The sequence below is a fragment of the Haliaeetus albicilla genome, chromosome 24, assembly GCF_947461875.1.
Source record: "Haliaeetus albicilla chromosome 24, bHalAlb1.1, whole genome shotgun sequence".
NCBI lineage: Eukaryota > Metazoa > Chordata > Aves > Accipitriformes > Accipitridae > Haliaeetus > Haliaeetus albicilla.
The window spans coordinates 6,893,212-6,915,074 of NC_091506.1; the positions used below are offsets into that span (position 1 = coordinate 6,893,212).

At 41.2% G+C, this 21,863-nt stretch overlaps 1 protein-coding gene across 4 annotated transcripts in view; it reads right to left on the bottom strand.

The window, feature by feature from the left end:
• Window positions 1-21,863, bottom strand: part of TAFA1 (TAFA chemokine like family member 1) — a 348,473-nt gene that overhangs the window by 228,212 nt on the left and 98,398 nt on the right. For 2 of the 4 annotated variants that reach the window (XM_069811893.1, XM_069811892.1), the window contains 2 exons: window positions 12,600-12,696; window positions 4,905-5,025 (listed from right to left, as the gene is read on the bottom strand). In XM_069811893.1, the coding sequence (XP_069667994.1) occupies window positions 4,905-5,022 (118 nt within the window). In that variant the 5' untranslated portion in view covers window positions 5,023-5,025; window positions 12,600-12,696. Of the gene's footprint in view, window positions 1-4,904; window positions 5,026-7,129; window positions 7,960-12,599; window positions 12,697-21,863 lie in introns of those variants that run through there. The other 2 variants (XM_069811894.1, XM_069811891.1) reach the window with 2 other exon arrangements.

The window sequence follows — 21,863 nt, forward strand, 5'->3', positions numbered from 1 at the left end:
GTCTACACAAAATACATATTAATATATGTTTGTCCACATACATCCAAATATATTTTGTATGTGTCCAGGAACACAGTAGGTACCTCCAACCTGGATTTTTTTGCTTAGCAGTTGGTAGTTTCACATTTTCAGGAACAGACTGCGAAGGCCAGGGATATATAACAGAAAGGTATTGTGAGAAAGAGGATTTCCAGTGAGTGACTAGAATAGCTCGTCATGAGCAGGTTTTTCTGATTGTGAACAACAGGGATACATATGGTGCTTCCTGTGCATTTATTGGTGTAAATGGTATCTGAATCAGGCCTTAGAGCTTATAAATTTGTTCATTTTAATTAACACAGCAAGAGACACCAGTTGTCAGCTTTCATGCCCATGACGTGATCTGCTGGATACTAGCTAAGTTGTTGCATGGCAGTTTGGACGTTGTATACTGAAGGCAACTGTTTGCATTCACACTGTATGATTAATGAAATACAATTCTTGCTAATCATAGAAACTGTATACATTTATACGTTAACTACCTAGTCCTACACTTGCTTCTATCAATACCAAGAGCAAAAATCCACTTGAATTCATCTTCCAAATCTCAATTGTTCTACAAAGTAAAGACATATTTTATTTACACTTTCCTGAGGAGTTAAGATTCAGACCAACCTTCTTCCCAGTCTGTTTTGTAACTGAATAGCCACATATATGGGGCATATGAAAATAGCAGACCTTTTGAAATGTGAAAATATGCAGTTTCCCCCAAGGCTATAAAAAAAAAAAAAATCAGTGGGAAGGCCAAGATCAGAACTAAGAAATTTTTTGCTCACAGACACAGACTCAAGTTTCTGCAAAATGCTGTCTACTGAGAAACATGCTGAGAGCATCCTTAGGTTGATGTTGCTTGTTAGTTTGTATAGAATTGCTTTGAGACTGATTTTCCTCCTCGTAATATGAGGTATAGAGAATCACTTCTTCAGATGATTTTTAATGGGCACATCATTAACTACTGTCACAATAAAAGGTACTTCATGTTTAGTAGACATACCATTCCAGCCTCAATTTAGTCCATGATTTCTTCCTCTGAATAGGCTTATTTTTAATTAATGTATTTGCAAATGTCAGCATTGCTACAGCAGGTACATGTTTCTGCTTGTGTCTGCCTTGCACCTTTACACTGTATCCAAACCTAACCTTGCATCCTTAGTGTGTACCTAATTATTTTGCACAAACTTACAGGTGAATCCAATGTGCTTTCCTGTATTTTTAAGCAACACGTGGCCAGTGTTGTCCAATGTGATTCAGAACTAGCTAATGGTCCTCACTGGGCACAAAACATCCCTCGTTTATGGAACAAAGCCAAATTTGCTAAGAATTGTGTGATTGAAAGGGTGGTGATTATTTTTTTTATTTTTTGAACTTGAATCCTTTACTTCATTAATATCATCTTGTCTTACCAAATGCCAGCATCTACTTCCTACCTCTGGGCAGGGTCAATCCTGTCAATCAGATGATCAATGGACTATCACAGGCACTCAGCTAACTGCAAATCACAACCTGTCCATTCTCATCCTCAGGCCAATTCAACAGCTCTACAACTGTGTGTATCTTAGAGCCTAAAACAGCCAATGTGGAATTCTTCTCATTACCACTGTTTCTTATTAAATCACACAGAAATGGCATGCTTGAAAAAAAAATTTAAAAACGGAGATTTGTTTCCACATAAAGTTATTTCCTGTGAATGCTTTCATACATCCTTTGCCTAACATAATTTTCATGAAAATGAAATACAGTCATAGAAAAACTGCAGAAAACCATGTGTATTACCCAAGGGGAATTATACTGCAATGGTGTTCAGCTAGCTTACTCCAAAGGTCTCCGCCAGATCCCAGCAAAGCAGCCTGAAAATCTACCCTGCCCACCTCACCTGTCAGAGTCAAAAGGAACAGCCACCAACACTTAAGGGTGCTTAACAGCAGCATGCAAACTTTTCATTGTGTTAATGAGACAATAAAGAATTCATGAACAGGTACAAGTAATACGGCATTATCCATCTTATATTCAAGCAGTATTTACTTTGCCCTTACTATCTGTGCCCGCCTGCCTGCCAACATTTCAGAGAAAATAAAGCTACAGTCAATTCCAAATACTGTCACATAAAGAGGTTTATCACATTTGTTTTCAGGTTCGTACCTTCTGCTAAGTCATCTAACTGAATAAAGAAGTACTGAATTATAAAGCTGAAAAATTATACTACACTGAAAGAAAGGTTTAAACTTTTGTGATTGCACATAGTGTGTAGAAATCTATTTCAACCCATTCAGTTGCTTAAGAAAGTTTCATATATTGCCCTTGGTTTCCAATGTTTCAAAACTGGATTAACCGCAGTAATACAGGTGGGGATATTCACTGTGCTAATCCACTGACTTCAGTTCAAGTTTATTATTTTAAATACACTCCCTGAGGATTTTATCTTTTACCTCCACCTTCCTGTGCTCAGTGAGAATCTATTCATGAAGTATGAGAAGCACAAGGAGGGGTGGAACCTGCCTTTTTAATTATCTTGTACCAAAGTAGCCCCACAATGGAGTTGAGCAGCAAAAAGTCTCTTTATTTTAGAGCATCTCATTATCTATGGGAGATCACGAACTGAAGGAAAAGGTATGCTGAGCATGCTATTGATTACAGCTATATTTGCCATGATTCAATAAGTTGAAATTTCATATACCAAATATTAAATTACTGAAATTATGCACTGCCTCATCTGCATCCATTTTTTTTATTCACTTTTATTTGGCTGAACATTTTAATCTTACTTACACAGTGACTAACTAAAAGTAAATGACGCATTCCTAATATTATAAATATGAAAAATAGGGTGTGCTCAGGGACTGCAGTTGAATACATTAAAATCACTCAGTTTGCTAGTTAACATATTTCCATCCCTTTTATGTACAACCTTTCACATTCAGTTGGCAGACTGCAAATTCATGGCCTTATAAAAAACAGTCTTGATTTTCTGTTGTGACAGCAGAAATTGTCCAAAATCCCCAACAGTTTCCCTAAAGGACGTTCACTAGCTGGTACTTCCCAGGTGCAGCACAATCTGAATCCGAGGTGAACATCATGTCAAATTCCACTCATCTGTCAATGTACTGGATTATTTCTTGAGAGACTGAAATTGGCTGCCTGGGATCAGAACACCATCAATCTTATTCACGTAGGGTGCGGAGAAGCTGCCTGAGAAAGGCTCACAGGAGGGAAAGCTTGGCTGTTTCTAAGTAGGTGATGAGGCAGCTGTAAAACCTTCACTCTATCTGTATCACATCTCTGAGTGAAAGATTTTGTCATTTTTCACATTTCCCCAACACTTGGTATGCATTCAGTGTCTTGCTGTTCTTGCTTCATAAAAAAGGTGATTTTTCAAGCTTAGGCAAATGTTGCAGAGCTCTGAATCTGCCCAGCTCTCATTTTTTCTTATAATGTCACTTGTTTCAACTGATTTTACAAAATGAGATTACATTTTCCTTTTACCTATCTGTTTAGCTGGGCTGTTTTTTCTTATTTCCTTCACCGGGGGACAGACTCAAATAACCTGCAGCATTACTTACAATTGCATTGTAATAAATATTTTGTTCATTTCTCTGCAAGTCCCAAGTAAGAACCTCACCACTCAAACTTCAAATACTCTCAAACTTCCAGTGCCACCTAGCAAAGTTAACACCATTAGTTAATCTGATGCTCTAACATAGCTACCAAGAGCTGGTCTATCAAAGATTTAGGTCTATTCCTCTATACTACGCATATTTTATTACAAGAAAGCAAGACAATGCCAATACCTATGACTTTTGGACAACAAAAGTAGTTGGGAAAACTTGGAGTCATTAAGGTTGCTAAAGACCTGCACTTTAAGACTGTCCATCTTTGAAGGTATGCCATTAGATCAAAAACATTGAAGTACTAGCTGCCACATTGTTAAATGATTCATCACTGCGAGTTAACATTTTCCATCTTTCAGTTCTAAAGCTCTTAAAACCTCTCCCACCTTTCTTTGGATCCAAATTTGTTAAGCAACATTCTTGGCCCATCTAATTGTAACCAGATGATAATACCATGCTAGAATATGCCAACTCTTCAATTTTTAACATGACACATATTCTTCAAAGTGCAATTAACAGTTGAAAAAGTTACGTGATCCCTTTCATTAATAAAAACACAATAAAACTACCAATGTGCAGTCTCTGTAGATCACAACAGTCTAAGTGAGCTGCATTCTCCACTGCTAACCTGTGGGATTTATTCTGAGTTTATAGGCATTTTACCCCATTGAAAGACAGTCCCAAGTTCTCCTCTGGGCTGCACTTTTGCAACCCCATCAGTTTTTGGAGATAAACTTGAGAACCTGAGAATAACTGTGTCTCTCATTTATGCTAAGGGAAACACCTGACCTCCAGTAAACTCTAGTGACTATGAGTGAGATTTGGTGCCAATATTTTAAGTAACAAACCCGTGTCCAGTTTGGGTCAGATAACTGCAAAGTTATCCAAACCCATGCTGTGACAGTGTCCTTCCGAGTTATGCACCCACTCAAGAACTGCACAAAATGGGGAGAAGAAGAGATAGAAATAAGGAGAGAGAAAGAGACAGAGAAACCGAGAGGTTGTCTGAAATGGAATTCCTGTGTTGGGACGTTGTTAGAAGATGACGTTAGAGGATGAATATTCCAACACCAGATTAGCAAAGCACAACACGTGTTAGACCGACCAAAAAAAGATGCTGTGCAATATAAAGGCAAGCAACTCATAAAAGTTAAATGATAAAAAGGATTTTATGATTATTCATTCATTTATCAAGACAGACACGAGCACGGGCAGAGCGCCTGCAATCTTACAGCATCCCACAGCTGAACTCGGTCCTACCTGGTCTGTGCAGGTGATGCTGCTGGAAAGTGTGATGGAGGGACCCCTGACAGAGCAGCATTGCACAGGCACTTATCCACAAATACAGGACCCAGGACATTGCAGAGACCACTGCCATTCTCTAAACAAAATATTAGACAGGCATTATTATCCATTGCCTTACAGCACACAGAACAGTCAGCTTCCATTACAACATTATTTTTTTAATTTTTTTTTCCCTTTTTTACTCCTTTTGCTAAATGTCTTTTGTTTCTTGGTTATTATTCCCCCCTGCAGGATACAATGGTCATACAACAAAGGTCATGTTCAAAAAGGACAGCCGAGGTAACAGGATGTCAACACAGGAGCCTGGATAACTTTAATAATTCAGTGGTAAAAATGAAACTCTAATAATCTGAGGACTAAAAAAAAACACCAATGTAAATAGAAGGCTGGAAAATATTGCCACACTGGTCCATAGCTGAATTTACAAGGGTGTTAAAAAAATAAAAATAAGAAAAAAATCACACAACCAGCTAGAAAAACATGATGTCCAGACAGTATCAAAACTACTTTAAACACATCACAGATAAGCATACAGCATCCTCAGACATCTGAGATGCATTTCAACAATACTCTATCCCCAAGACTGAAAGGCTAATAGTGACCCGGAAGGTAACAGTTTATTGTTTTTTACTTTTGCGAGCATCAATTTTTAATCACAATGCTCTCTGCTAAACAAAGTAATTGTTTCTCAGAATTATGTTCTAATCCCCAGATGAAATCAGCTTCCTTTTGTTTGACCTGTCCACGTAAAGGGACTGAAGTATGGCCAGACTGAATTGCAGACGTATTTTACAGAAGATTTGATCTTTTCACAAAGCAGATTGTATCAAAATACTAACAAGATTCCTATGGTAAAGGGAAAGAGCAATTTCTTTGTCTGCCGGTGCTGGCGTACTTGGCCATCCAATATAGACAACTGTGGTTTTTCATACTTGTACTCATTATTGTACTAACTGGCGAAATTTCCCTCTGACTTTTTAACTTCAACAGCTCTTTCTCAATGCCTGCGAGGATCGGGAGGTTTGCAAGGCTCAGCTACGCTACACATCGTCCAGATCCCTTAACAACACCTTCTGCTGCATTTCATATTGCCAAATTAATCAAACTTCAGGCACTCTCCTTATTCAGCCAATGACATGATGCCGTTTTCTATCTAATAATCCAATCAGCTGAACATCATTTTCACAGAGCAAGAAAGACTTTGAAAAATTAAAACTCTCACATAGAATAATCATGTCTTTACACAAAAATTAAAAAATAAAAAGTCTGTCTGTATCAGGGGGATTTCTGTAGTAAGAAAATTACCAACATTAAAATAGTGAAATACAGTGGTAATAAAATATAAGCATATAAAAATTTTTTTTCCCCTGATTTTAAAGCAGCACACAGTCTTTGGGAAGCTTTTTAAGCCTAATTGGTTGAAAAGAACCACATAAACTGACAAGTATAATTAATAGAAAATACCAAAACATTATTTTGATCAGCATGAGGCTCTTCCTTTCTCTGTAGAGTGTTTGATGCACTGCTTAGCATATAATTAATTTCATTTCCGACTGTTTACTCTGCAGCATACAGTGTACTTTTTCTCCTCTCTTTAGACCTATTTATCTTGCAAAATAGATTCAATCCCCTCAGATCAGGGAGCTCCCAGTAGGCTTCCTGTGTCTTCAGGAATTAATGCCTCCTTGTCATATTTGGTGCTCCCATGCTTTTTATACAACAAGGTAAGAGGGAAAGGTGACTCTCACATAGGAATATTTCAGGTATTCAGGTTATTTAGCCTGAACTTTAAAAATCCTAGCCAAACAGCAAAGCAAAGCTAAACTTCTACAGCCTGCTAAATGCTCCTGTGTCTTTCCTCCAGCACCATATTCTGAGCCACATGGACAGCAGACTTACTTAACCCACTCAGGCTTTATTATTAGCTCCCTGCCTTTTTTTTTTTATGAAAGCCTGTCTCAGACTACACTATTTCAAGGTACCTTTGCTCAAAACCCAGCATCTCTTACAAACATTTCTTCATGCACTTGTTTGTCAGCAAACTGCTGTCACACACACACTTTTACATAGAGATCATCTTATCATTAGTAAAGAAACACAGCAGTGAGTATTTCTCCAGTTATTATCTGATGAGTTCCAGATCTGGTTTCTGAATCTTAAATCCTAAAGAAGCTCCTTACCTGAGTAATCCAACCAAGAGCAGAGCACTCTATTAGTGTTCATTGGAAAGATCTAACACTTTTTTAAATCCATCTGTATCACAATAAGGGATTTTTAATGGCTTCCCAATAATCTTCTTTATCAGGATTAAAAGGAAAAAAAAAAATCTCTTTCGTTACAAATCCTGTTCCCAGAGTAAAGAAGACATCTGAGCTCTCAGACTCTGCCGTCAGAAAAGTGGCCAAGGTTTGAGGGGTGGAAACCTTCTCATTTTCACCTTTAAATCATCTCCTAGCATCACCTTCTGCTTGATGAGACCTTTGAAGTGATCTTGAGATAATTTGCAGCTTCCAGGATACTTAAGGACGAGGAGCAGTTTATGTTTAACGACAGAGCAGCCTCACTCCAGCGCAGGCAGTGCAGAGTAAGGCAGCTGTACGTACACTGCTATACGATGCTGTAAGTACCGTAGCCTATTTCAATACATCCCTGCTCGGGCAAGTATCACATGCCTTAAAGCGACACAGCTCTCGGTTGCAAGCCCCAGCCAGGCACTCTGCTAGTTGCTGGGGCTTAGCAACTAGAGCTGCATTTAAATACCGGCACTCGGACTTTGCACAGAGCAGAAGAGCAGCTGGTTTCGTCTGCGAGGAGCAGGTATGAATGGGCAGAGGAGGGTGGAAGAGCGCCGGTGGAAAGGCAAAGCCGTTGGAGAGACGAAGGATTAAATACCCAATGAGCAATCTGGGAGATGCGTTAATTCTGCCGGCAGAGGCTTTATTCCCCAGGCGTTGTACTTGCACTTACTTGCAAGAGGCAAGTGAGACTTAAGGGAGCCTCTTCCATTTCACAGGAGAGCAGCACATGCTTGTGAACGGGGAGGAGTGGTGCAGGGAAAGTGTAACAAAACACACGGGAAAGCAGGAGACTCCTACACACTCCCATGGGCTTTCCAACACCTTGCCACAACTCTGAGTGAAATCTTTCCTTCCAACTCCATTTCCGATGCATCTCAGCAGACAATAGCAAGAGAGCTCTGATTTATTCCTCCTAAATGCTAAAGCTCAGATACACCAGATTATTTATTACAGTTATTTATTTATTGTCCACATCTTAAGTGGCCATTTACAGGAATGGAGTGGTTTCCTCTCCCTCTTGTACCATATGTAATTATTTTTTTAAAGAGCCCTTGCATAGATTTAATACATACCATTCACTTAGCGTTACGGCTGTCACTTCTGCCTACAAAAGAAAGAAGGCTTGGAGACAAAAGAGAAACTTCCATTTTAAGAGCTCAGGGTGCATGCTATAACACAACATGGGATTTCCCCCCCACACCTTGATAATGTGTGGTAGAGGAGTGTACTACCTTCACTGCTTACCAGCTCCAGACACCAAACAATAGTAAATAAAACCAGTAATAAGTACCCTTACTCTCAAGTACCTCCTTCTCAGCACCCAAGGACATACATCTCAGTGGAGATTCTCACCGAGAGGCGCGATGAGCTTACTCCACGGGCCACCCACTCCTGTGGAGCCCCTGTATTTTAGTGGGTAATACATATTAAGAGATTGGTCCTGCAGACCAACAGGAACATTATGCTGGTCTCTGCCACAGTGCTCAGAGCAGCTCTTTGTTACAACCTCAGAAGAATAAAGCAACCGGGGGGGGCTGTGGGGGTGACAAAGTGACACAGGAGAGAATTGGCAGTGGATCCCTCCCCACACCACAGCCACCATTGCAGCATGGCTCCCATCGGGTCCCTGAGCAGTGCCGGGGAGGAGAGGACAGCTCAGGACAAGCCTTGTGATGACCAGAGATGCTTTCAAGAGGTCAACGCTTTTTTTTTGGTATGAGAACACATGGCACAAGTATGGTTGGGGATATAATGTTCTGTTTAATAAAGGTTTTCTTGTTTTCCCCACGAATTTCCTTAGATGCCGGAAGGCGGCCAAGTACTGGGGCAGTTGCTGCTACTTTCTGGCCTCAGAAGGGTCTAGAAGTGTCCAAGAAAGCTGACGAGAGGCAACCAAGGCACACCAAGCTCCACAAAGTACTGATGAGCAAGGAACCATGACCTGGGATCAGGTGCAGCCCTGGCAGAAGACAGTGGGTGAAGGACTGCTGCGGTTTGCTGCCAAAGCCACAGGAAAGCTCAAGACCTTCCCTCTTTCTGTGGGAATAGGGGGAGCTTTCTGCAGCACCTGAGAGGGGCAGGTGATAGGAATTTATTTTAAAATAACACCTGCTTAAGAAGATATGTTCCCTCTAGGACTTGTGAGGAAACAAGGAGGGGAAGGGTATGGAGAGGGGAGGTGTGAAGAAAGAGGAGGCAGAGGGGCCTCAAGAAGCAAATAAAATCTTCTAGGAAACTGAAAGGCCTTGTGGACAGCAGGAGGAATCAGACAAATTGTGACCACACACCTTGGCAGAGTAGGCAGAGACAGATTTATGCAAGATACAGATTTATGTAAGGTACAGCAGAACTGTCACTCTGCCAAGCGCTGCTAACTCCCAGCTCCATGAGGCTAATGCCACCATAACCCCTGACAGATGCTGCTATTGCTCAGGACAAGCTCTGCAGAAACATGGGACATGTTGCTTCTGCAGGGTAGGGGGCAGATCAGAGGGACAGAAGAGAATATTAAACAGCCTGCGCTTGCAGTCTCTTCCTGCCCTGGCTCCCAGCATCAGACAGAAACAGAGGAGTCCTTGGCAAATCTTGCAGAAACAATCTCACACCTGCTTTGATGTCTTTGCTGCCAATTTTAACTTTCAGTGGACCAACAAGACATGAAACAGCTCCTCTCACCCTGCTTTGAGCTAGGCACAGTGTCATCTTCATCTGATGCTTTGGGGCTTTACTTTAGCCTCCTCACTTCAGGAGTCAGTAGCTTTGACAGAAGGGGATGATGCTTTACAAGTGCCCATGGGCCCCTGTGTTGAACGTGGGGCTACTAACACTGACACGTTGGAAAGAGAAAATAGGAAGGAAAAACAAGACACTAGTGAACAGTCTGCACTTTTCAAAATCCTTTCTCATGAAAAGGGAAGGCTGAAAGAGTAGTTCGGCTCTAGAAAGAAGAGGGATGGGACAAAACGTTGTGTCAACCATCCTGGCAGCTCCCGCCAGCACTGGGGCAGGATGGATCCAGGCCCTGCAGTTCCAGGCAGAACAGCCTTTGGGTTATGTGGTCTGTGCCTGGCTGCTGGGAAGCGAGGTGCCAAAAAGAGGTCCTTCCACCTCCCCTCTGATACCTGACAGCAAACAGAAGAAAGGACAGAGGCCAGGACCTGAGCTATCCCGGTCAGAGGGCATGGAAAACCACCTATCCACAGCTCTGATGAAAAGACTCCATGGGGTTCCTGGCAGGGTTGCCAAAAGCAGACCATTACACTGGCATGATATTTCCAAAGTGAAGGTAGGTTGCAAGGGGTCAGCAGGCAAACTGTCTTTGAGGCAGTCTGCCTCACGCACACGAGGACTGAATTCACAAGGACAATAGCCTTTTCTTCCTGGTTCCACCATTCAGCTAGATATGCCAAGTGAATGACAAAAATAGGCAAATAAAAATAAATGCTCTTCACTGCCTGAACCTCTATTTATCACAATTTTCTGTGCACATAGAAAAGGAGAACATATGCAACTTGGGCAGACTCATGCAGACAGCAGATTGGTACTTGCACCCAAATAAGAGCCTCTGGCCTCTACTTTCTGCATGCTGCCTCCTCTGCCTCTCACTCCTCCTCCTCCTCCCCCCTCTCCCCCCCTTTTCTGCACATAGAAATTTAACACAACAAATCCCAGGCGTGTATTTTACAGGGTCTGAAGAAGGGTCACCACCTTTGCAATGCAAAGCCCATTAGTTCTACTAGTGCTCCTGGGACAATGAAGCTTTGCTTTTCACCGATTTTGTTCTCCACCTCTCCCAGCTGCTTCCACCCACCCTACAAAGCTCTTTCATATAGATCCAAACTCAGCCTTAGCTGCTGCCTGGGCAACAGGCAGTGCACATTGCAGCTCCTCAGTACCCACATGTTCTCACCCCAGGTGAGCCAAGTGTAGAAAAACAGCAAGTTTTACCTTACCTTTACCGAAAGCCAAATTACTGACTCTCTTATGTCGACAACATTTATGGAAGTTGTTTTGTTGGTGTTTTTCTTAAATCTGACAGAGCAGAAGTTTTGCTTGGCCCCCTGGCCCCCAAGCTTGTCTTCCATTGAAAACCAGCCCACATGGAAAACTAGCAGCTGAGCATGTGAAGATTGATCTGCCTACATGCGATAGCCTGAACAGCAGCCATGAAGCCCAGACTAAAACAAGTCAAGCAGCAATTCTCATACAGGGCCCTAAGCCTCCCTGTGTGTTCCTAGCTCTTGGTTTCTTTCCCCTGTGGAACAGGGAGAACAAACACTAAAGCAGATTCTTTTGGTATAGGGAGAGCACAAGATCTATGGGCTTCCTAGAAGGCTACATGCACATCACCTGTGCTCAGCCAGCTGCTCGTAGTGGTGCTCCACTTCCTTTCTAGCACTTACAATATATTCCCAGAAAAACCTTCCCTGCCCTGAGACTTCCCTTTCTCAGTCCCCACCACTTTTCTTCCTCTCTTGAAGGACATCTGGTCCAACCTCAGTGACTGAACCGAACCTATTTCCTTTCCTTCCTACGTCTTCTACAACAGTGTTAATAGTGTTTAGTCTATATTGTCAAGATTTCTTCTCCTTTAGCTTTTCCAGTGGCAAGAGAAGATGCACTGGTTTTCCTAGAGGCAACCATGCTGACCATGAAGCGCTCAGCTAGAAAGCCACACAATCTTTCAGGAAGGAAAAGCATCAAAGAAAGATTTGGTGATTTGCCTGGCTATGACCACAGCCGCTGCTGGCCAAACACAAAGACTATACACACCAAAAGCCTGCAGAAGCACAGCTGAACAACAACATGTGCAGGGAAACCACTTCCCCTAGGAGCCTGAGGGCTGGTTTAGACAGTTATCGTCCCACCTCAAGAACAGTGTGCCAGGAAATTTGCTCCGTTTCCAGCACAGGTGCAGCGATGTCGGTACAGAGGACCGGCCAAAGACACAGCAAAACCAGGGAACAGCACAACACGCTCAATGGAGAAGCTCCGCTTGCTCCCCAGAAACCTGGTGGCTCCTTCCCAACCATTTATTTCATGCCACATCACTGCAATACCTCTCTCCTTGCTACCTCAGCCACACCAACCTTGCTTGGCAGAAGCAGCAGTTTTGTCAGGCATCCCCCGCCCCCAAATGTACAGGGAAGATTCAACCAGCAAGATGGCATAGCCAAAATCATTAGGAAAGAAAAAAAACAAAAAACACACCAAACCACAAGAGCACCATAAGTAGCTTGTACTGGAAAACAATGAGGAAATAAATAACAAGTCTGAATATTGACAAAACCAGGGAGAAGTGAGAGCAGAGCACAAAAGGAAAGATTTTTCACAGTTATTTTTCCCAGCCTACCTTAAAGGTGCTGCTATTCCTTGTTAACGGGATGTCTATTCTTCACAATTACTGTGTTTGGGAGGCAATGACTCTGCTTCTTACATTTTTTCCATGCCTAAGAGAGGAAAGAAAGAAAAAAAAAAGAACACCTATATTTGTCAAGGAAGTTTATATCAAAAAGTTTATGTCCTAGTTATTTTTAAAGTATGTAGGACAATGCACAAAAAATTCTCAACCCTTATCTATAACTTGCCATTAGCCAACAAGATCAGTACTTGCTAAGGATTAACAAGATAAATTATCTGTGTAGTATATTATCATCATGGAACAAAGTTTTAATAGTACTCAATATATTCAAAATATAACCATAAAAACATGACTGTGCTCCAGACATCATGGCAGGTAAACATAACCTTCGTATAATGGAGACAAGCTGTTTATTTAGTTTCAGTTCAGAGATACCAAAAAGCAAAGAAATCTAATTTAAAGCAGCCCTAGAGTGATGCTGGTCATGGTGCTCTTGTCAAGTAGTGATAGTGTTACCCTTTATCAGCCATACATTAGCTGGAGAGATCATCCTGATCTGAAAACCCAGAATCTCCTCCTCTCATTGATTGTCAAGTTCTGCATAACACAAACTCAAGAGCCTTCAGCTCAGACATTCTTGTATTAGCCTAGTTGAACCCATTACGTGAAATACTACTGAAATATTCGTAGTTTCATAATGAACTATTACCACTGTCAGTCTGCAGTTGCCTTTCCAGGCCAGCTGAAACCACACTACATGCAAGACTCATCTACAGCAGACAAATCACAGGCCAGAATGCATGAACTGAAAATTAGTGTATCTATAGTCAGAGAGGACACTTGGTATTTGATTTATCAGCTTCAGTATGTCAAATATCAGCCCTCAAGCACAGGTTTAGTGTTTACTTTTGCCGCTGAAAGTCAATTTTTACATGAAGGTACAAGCATTTTCAACATTCACAACATAAATAAAATAGAAGCAAAGCAATTGAGACACTCTGGAAAGCAAATTCACTATGGTGAGTTCAGACATGGTCACTGGGCTGTCTTCACTCCCTCTGGGCTTGCTATATTCCAAACTTTCAGTTAAACTTAAAAAACACCAGGTCTCTGTTATTTCCAGGTAATAGAAAAAAAAAAATAAAGGAGGCTTCAACAGTAGCCGAAGTAAGCCTCTTCTGCCCAAGTTGACATATTGCAGACATAGAAATGGAGGAATCTAGGAAATCTAGGAAACAAATTTCTCCCTATAAAATTGCAAGTCACCCCCAGCTTGATACCCCACCTCCTTCCCAGCTGCACTGGGCAGAGTCTCCCCTGGCCCAGCCAGCCTCCCACCTTCTCCCTGCACAGGGAAACTAGAAGGAAAAGCAGCCAGGAGCCATGGCAAACAGCTTACCACAGATCAAAGCTCAAAAATACATCAACCCTTTCCTGGTCAGCCCCAACCCCTCCCATCACTGCGAGGAGAAAGAGCTTCCCCAACACACCACGAAAGCCCAAAGCACAAACCACAAACACAACCAGGAACCCCCTCCACCAGCCCCAAAAGTCTAGTTCCCAAGCACCAACCTTTTGAAAAAGCAGGTCTGAGCTCCCAGGCAGGTTTAACTCTTGTTTCTCTCTCCCTCTAACTCAAAAACTTCTTTCCATAAATTTCTGGCTGCTTCCTCCACTTCTAAAGCAGACACCACCATCACCCCACCCCACACTTCTCACCTCCTTCCCCCAGCTGGGAACTTTTATAAACTCAAACCACCTGAGCCTTTAAAGGGTCCACAACCTAGTACAGGCATGAGCTGGTTTGAAGGCTCAAAAAACTATCAGGTGCAAAGTATTTTTTGGTTAGAGTAAATCCCAGCGACAAGGCACAAGGAGGCTGATTTGGGAAATACGCCAGGATGGTTGTGCTGTGTGGAGGAAACACTGCGTGGAGCTCTGCTATGAGCTTAATGCCTCTCCTGGCTGTGAAATGTCTCCAGGCACCCAGGTATGGCACAACCCAGCACCTGTGCTCAGAAACATCTTATTTTGGAAAGAAAATTTTGGCTGGTACCTCTGCAAAAGGAAAATGCAAGGAGCTAATTCAGCTCTGCAGTGTTGCACTTCTGGTCTTAGTAACTCCAAGTGCTACCCTGAAAATAGCACATTAAAATCTACTAACTCTGCATTGGCCCCAGCTACAGAGGAAATCTCAGCTCTTATATTACACTAGGGGATTGACCAAATAGCTTATTTGCAAACCTGTGTATTTGCTTCTACTTTATCACAAAGAAAGCCAGCAGTGGAAGAAATATTAACAAATTGAGAGGTTTCTTTGCTACTTGCCCCCTGCAGCATGAAATCTTATAATGGATTCACTATATGATCTTAAATTATACTTCAGTTTATTACTTCTAAAATGCCCTGGATTCTGCAAGGGCACAATGTGGCTTCCACACACCTATTTTAGCATGCTTGGAGATCCTCAGATTAGAGGTGCTACATAAGGAAATTTGACTATGGACGAAATACACTAGTGTGCACTACTATAGCCTAGAGTTTGTAGCAAAATCCTTGAAAAGATAAAGCAGGCAGACAGGGACAATTTCTGACTTCAGTTATGTTTATGAAAAAAACCCCAAACAACAAAAAAAAATTAGAAAGCAACACAAAAGACACCCTTCAAGAGGTGGAAATGAGAGATTGGGGAAAGTTGTCCCACTGGAACAAAAAAAAGTGAGATTCAGCATGAATGTGTGATATACAGCAGTCAGTGTTTCCCTGATGCCATCACTTTAACAAACACAATACCTTAAGATTTAATTCCTCCTCACAGCTATAGGTTTTGTCATTATTTAAGAAAAACACTCTAAGCAGTCTCTTCCACACCTCATCTACTTGTTTGCAGGGCTGGGCAGAGAGCTGCAGCTGTACTAGTGCTGGAAATGGTTAGTTTCTGAGGAAGGAATTAGTGCATGAAACGAACATGGAAAAAAAATCATATACTGTTCTGCCTTTGCTTCAAAACAGGTTGGTTGATTGACAGCAAACCCTATATAATAATTTCTTCCAGGCAGATGGCAAGATCACGATTTGCTCTTCAGTTGCAATTTTCTGCTGCCTCTCACAAGCAACCTAGCTACATGATCTACCAATAAGAAGGGTCTGGGCTGTTTTATATGTGTTTTATAATGCTCACATCAAAACATATGGATTAATATTGTGACTAGTTCTCGTATTCCATTTTGTAAAAATTTGCCTCGAATTTGCCTCCAACATCTCATAGCTGATCGCATGTAGATAATAGCTTCAGAAATCCACACAAAGGCAACTTGTAAATTCCTACACCACCCCTGACAGACAATACTCTTTTGAACATTTGCGTAGGTGTTGAAAATCTTGCCATACATCTCAAGCTCTCTCAGCACATATTGTTTTTAGGCTGCCATCTGCTAATGCACAGTTCCACCCTAAGAGAGATGCAGGAGTGCTCCAGTCTCCAGTCTGTTCTGTTTTCAGATTTACTCTTTTATTCCTTCCAATTCCCAACACTCAGATTCTGTCAGTCTTAACCCTGACGGCAGTTACAAAGTTCAGGAGACCCATTCACACCACTGCTAACTTGCAGTGATAAAGAACATTTATTGAACACGTATCCAGTCATTTGCTTTAATGAACCAAAACAATACTTTGTGCAGTAGTGCCTCTGGAAGCAGATTCATTTGTCTCTGTGTCATCTGGTATGCACGTAGAGAGGTGCTGGGACGATCAGGAACTTTTGAAGCACTCATTTCCACCACATGTATACTAAAAGCATGTGTATTAAGTTGGTGGCAAGAGAAGAAAACAACTCCCAAAGAAATAATGTGGGTAACATCTTGAACAAAGCAAGCCATGCACATCACAGTGGAGAATGTTGGGATCTAATTATCATAGTAAATAAGGAATGATGAACATTATACTTGACTGATTTTGTTCTTCACTGAAATTGTCAGCAGTACTCTTTCTTTTTCTTACTGCTGATTTTGCTTCACTACCAAGCACATTAGCAAAATTTATAACATGATATTTAGTTCTATTTTTTTGGTTAGAAAACAAATTTATAAGGGATAATTTAGGTTAAGTTTGCTATGTGGGATCCATCACTAAAATATATTGGAAGCTACAAATTTAACTCTAGGAAACTGAGGAGTATGTTATCACATGCCAGCTGAAATTTATCTGCTTTGATCCTTTTTTTATATTCCTCTTCTCCCACACATCCCTTTTACTACCCCACCTTCTTCTCAGGTTTTCAAAGATTTTGTTTTCATTTGCTTCTGAATAAAATACTGGATTCTTCTGGCATTGTAGGGTCTGTACATCAAATTGTTGTTCATGTCACACCCTGACTGCTGTGCGCCAAGCAGAGAAGTCAGAATAAGTAAGCATGCACAATGGCACAGAAATCCTTCCCATATTGCTTGCAAAGCATGAAAGTGAATAAAAGAGGACCAAGAAAAGAAAACAGAGATTGGAAAATGAAAATATAAAGGAGTGTGTGTTTAAAGGAGGCGCAACTAGTAGTTTTGCTTTTTTTCCAGCCTCTACAGCAATCCTCTCTCTCATTCCCTCAGCTGTACAAAAATGGTTTGGTAGACTTAACTTATAAGTTTTCCTTGATTTCAGTAATCAAGGTAAGCCAGAACAACCTTTTCCATTGAAAAAAGATTTCTTTTTACATCTAAGCAACAGTAGTAGTTTTTGTTTCTTCTACCTATGCTTCAGCAAAAGATTGCAACTGCCTTTTTACAAGCTTTTAGTTGCTAGAGATATAAACTCTCTCTTCAAAGTATGACAGATGAATTGTCATGCAATGAAATATGATACCTTTCAGAGAGCCTGAAAGCAACTAATAGATTTTCAGGAAAATGCTGAAAATTGGCTTAATGTTGCATAAAGATATTTATGCAACCTGGAATGAAATTCTACCACAAGCAGAGGGCTAGGCCCTACTTATGATATCAAATCCTTCTTCTGACAGTTTGCATGGGTCTTTAATGGACCTGGGGTCATTTGCTGGCCTTCTGAATCTCACCTGATACAGTCATCATAGCTAAATTTTAAATACGAATCATTTTCCAAGCAGCATAATATCCAGTTGGCTCCTCCTTCCATTTCCCCACAGGGGGCTGAAAAATATTTAACTGTTCTCTTCACAATTAAATTCATGAAACACTTAAATTCTATGGCAGCCAGACACCAAGGAACAGGAAAATCATTTCATCTCATAATGTTTTAGAGCCCCTAGGCAAATGTAAACAGTGTATGCTGTGATAGAGGAAGGATTTATTGCTGTTGCTGAACAGAGAATCTGCTGATTTATTTTTAATTCCAGTAGATTTTTGAGGGTAATTTATTTATTACAGAATTTTGGTGGAATTATTATTTAGGAAGTTTGAACATACCAGACCCATTTGTGTGGAAATGCATTTTAAACAAAAAGATACAGAACCAAATCAATCTGTATTGAACTAACACTGGTCTGTAATAGAGAATCATTATTGCACTTACTCTCCTGCCAGAGCATAAAAGGGGGTTTGAGCTCTCTCGCGTATCACAGCTTCTGGACTCCACGTAACATTTAATAGGCTACCACTGGACGTGCTGCTGAAGCAAGCTTAAGCTTAGGCAGAGAAGTGTCTAAGTGACGTTTATATTCTTGCAAATATTTTACCCAAGATTAGTTTCATTGATTTTGCTGAGAAAAACATCACTGAACTCTGCACCCAAGTGCTGGTTTAACCATTCATTTATATATGACTCAGAATGACAAAGGTTACCATTTTGAGCCAGTATATCTCTGTTAGTATATCAAATTCATAGAAGCATTAGTAAAAATATGACTTTATGTCATGCCACTTACTTTTACAGTAAGCACTTAGCTCTACTGGAGTGTAGTCCTCTGCTTCAGCTGTACTCAGAAGCCTTGGGAACTATTTGGAAAACTAAAGGAGGGGAAATTCAGTTCCATGGCAGAGCTTGGGCCAGGAGTCTTCAACACCAGTTGGGAGCAGGGGATGTGGGCATGTAGGGACAGCCATCCACACACTAAATGTCTGTCTCTGTGGATAGCCAAGCTCCAGCAATGACCTGTCATCTTGTGTCCTCCTGTCTTTTTGTCCCGTCCAACCCGCTGGCTCCTGTTGTGGTCTGCAGGTTAGTACTTTGGGCAGAAGCCACCTCCTTTACATCTACGTGTATGAGATCAAGTGCCAGTAGGCTGAGCTGTGACTAGAGCCTCTGGCCGTCCCACAGCACAGCTAAAGAAAATTGTAAGGAGTCGTAATCTGATCATCACCATATTTGACAATTCATCACCTATGTCTCCATTAAGAGGTGTCTGCATATTATGCAAGTAATTAAAAATTCTTTTTGTTCTCTTCTTACCCTCCGTGCTTATTTAGTAGAGCGGAGTGTAAACAGGAGACTTGTTTAAACAAATGCATAATTTCTGAATTTCTCTTCCAAGATGCCACAGAAATCGCTCCAGAATATCTGTCTAGCTGGCATCCCCCTGAGACTGCTTTAGCTCTTTGCTCTGGCTAACTTGAAGCAAGAACTTGAACCATATCTCAGATAACTGCTGGAGAGAATCAATTTTCAATTTCCTGCTGAACTTCAGATATATATTTAAATACTCAGTACTCCTGGCATCTGGAAAGAAACCAACAATAAAATCAAATGGTCAAACTACTCACCTGATAAGAGAAAAATCTGCAATGAATCAAACAAACAGGGGACTCAGACACAGGCCTGAAGGGTAAATTGTCTCAGCACCAGTGTAAAATCAGTGCCACAATCTTACTGTCGTTTTGACAAAAAGTGCCTAGTTACTCAATGGCAATTTCGTATAAACCAGAATATTTCTGTAGAATTCACAGTTTGTTTTAAAGAAGTCTAATTTTTTAGTGGAAGGGAAAAAAATAGATTAAGTTTGAAATGAAGTTGAAATTAGAGGGAGTGTTGATAGTGACTTAATTAGAAACAAGGTTCAGTCAGAGAACTCTGCTCTTACAAGAGAGACACTGGAGAAATGCTGATCTTCCTGAAGACAACGAGAGTTTTGTGATTGTTCATGGCCAGACTTTTATCCTCACTGCATGTTGTTATTAGGATACGAGTCTCTCAGCTCAGCAGTCTGCAGGTTTGCCTACTTGCCTTTATTTTTCTCAATCTGCAACATCCTTAATAACAAACTAATAAGTAAATACAACAGCCCCTGAAGAAAATTCATGCTTAAACCAAGGACGTTGGAAATATTCATGTGACAAGAGTTATAGCAGTTTTGGCTGAAGTGTTATTTGGACAAAATTTTAACAAATAGACTGGTCTTTCCCCAAAACATTAAAATGTTATCAAGTGAGAAACAATGCTTCCTGGCTCAGCCTCTAGACAGAACAGCAAATGCATCTTATTGCATTCAGAAGGCAAAATGTTAATTATGCTCACAGAAAATCACAGTTGTGAGGATGTATGAAACTGGAATAAACAAGCCAGGAAGGATGACAGCAAAAAAAATCTCGGCACCTCTAATTGTCCTGCAGTTTTGCAAGGTGTTGCTGCTTTAAGGGAATCGGAACAATAAAATGCCTCCCTCCCCTTTACCAACTGTTGTAAGGCTGCTTCTGGGAGTAGCTCATGAGAAGAATGAACAAATCTTTTCCTCTACAATGCTCTGAATGTAGGAACTTGTAAAACACTTCTTTGAAGTCAGTGTGATTGCAAACTGAAGAGGGAAAGCCATGCAAACAGTATTAAACCTGCGTCTCGGGGAGGTTTTATTCCCAGCTAACCTGCTCCTGCAGTTTGTCCAGACAGCTGACATGCCAGGAGCCTTCCCCAATTTGCAATGAGCTATCAGCGTCTTGCAAACAGAAAACAAAGAGAAATGACAACAAGGTATCAAATATAAGCTCATCTTGATGCCACTGCTCAGAAGGGAAGCAGCAAACAAAATAATAGGCAGACTGGTGACAACTTCAGAATTTTTTGGTTTTCAGAGGTGTGAGAGTAGGATTGGAAAAATTAATTGGGTTCCAATTTTATCCTCGTTCTGTGAAAATGCACGAGCAACTACGGGCAAAAATGCCAATAGTAGTAATAGTAATTGTAATAATAAATATGACAGGAACTGCCTGAAAAAATATTAATTTGCAAAGTTAGAGATTTTCAAAACTCCTACCCAAGGGATTTTTGGAGGCTATTTCTTGCAGAATGACAGAACATCCTTTTTAGTAGGATTTAGACACATCCTCCTGTGTGGTATCCCTGCAAGGCGCATAGCAAGGCTCCATACTTCTATGGATCTGAGGGAAAGGGTTGGCTGCATCCGAGGAAAACCACTGTCTGTGCCATAATGCCTTCCCCTCCACCTCTGTGCACCCTGTCCACTGCTTTCCCTGGGTTTTCAGGTTGGATGGTGCCAGTGCAAAAGCAAGGAAAGGAGTGATTCTCCATAACGGGAAGGAGACCCACCACTGCTTCAGCTTGGCTTAGCTCATTACATCCTCCTTAAATTTTAAAATACACTCTGCATTTTTTGCACAGAAGAGGTTTGGAAAGCTGTACTCTAATTCCACTGTCATGGAAAGCAATAGTAAAGCTCCCGTTGCTTTAGAAGAGATAGATCTATATCAGTGCTCTGCAAAATCCCACCCTGCTGTTGCAATGCCTTCATCTGGCTTGAAAACAGTCGTACACCTAAGTTGACAAGGTCCCTCCTCAGTAAGGGGTGACAGCATTGCCACAGGAGCAGATTCTTCGACAGCCATCAAATGAACATCAGCGTGGGCAGACTCAGCCACCCCCTGGTTTGGAGAAGTATGTATGTAGTCTGTGCGTAGTAGCATGAGCTGTTGAGGAGGCTGTAGGTGTTACGTCCACCCTAGCCTGTAAATGGGTGGCAAACCGTGGCCCCAGCAGAGAAGATCTGTTTGTGTATTGGTTCCACAGATATCAGTGGCACACGGGGGACTGAGGTAGTTAAGAAAAGAAATCTAATTCAAAGTCATTTGGCTCTAAGGGTAATTTAACCATCCTGGTATTGCTGAGTGATTATGTATATTTGAAAGAGAGAAGAGCAAATACCCAAAGGCCTCTTGTTTACAGTGTTGCAATTTCAAGCAGTCGCTATATGGCAGAATGGGGTGCTGATAACACAGGAGATAATCCAGTATGATAGCGCTATCAGCACCTGAGGAGTAATAACTGATCTACTTCATATTTACCAAA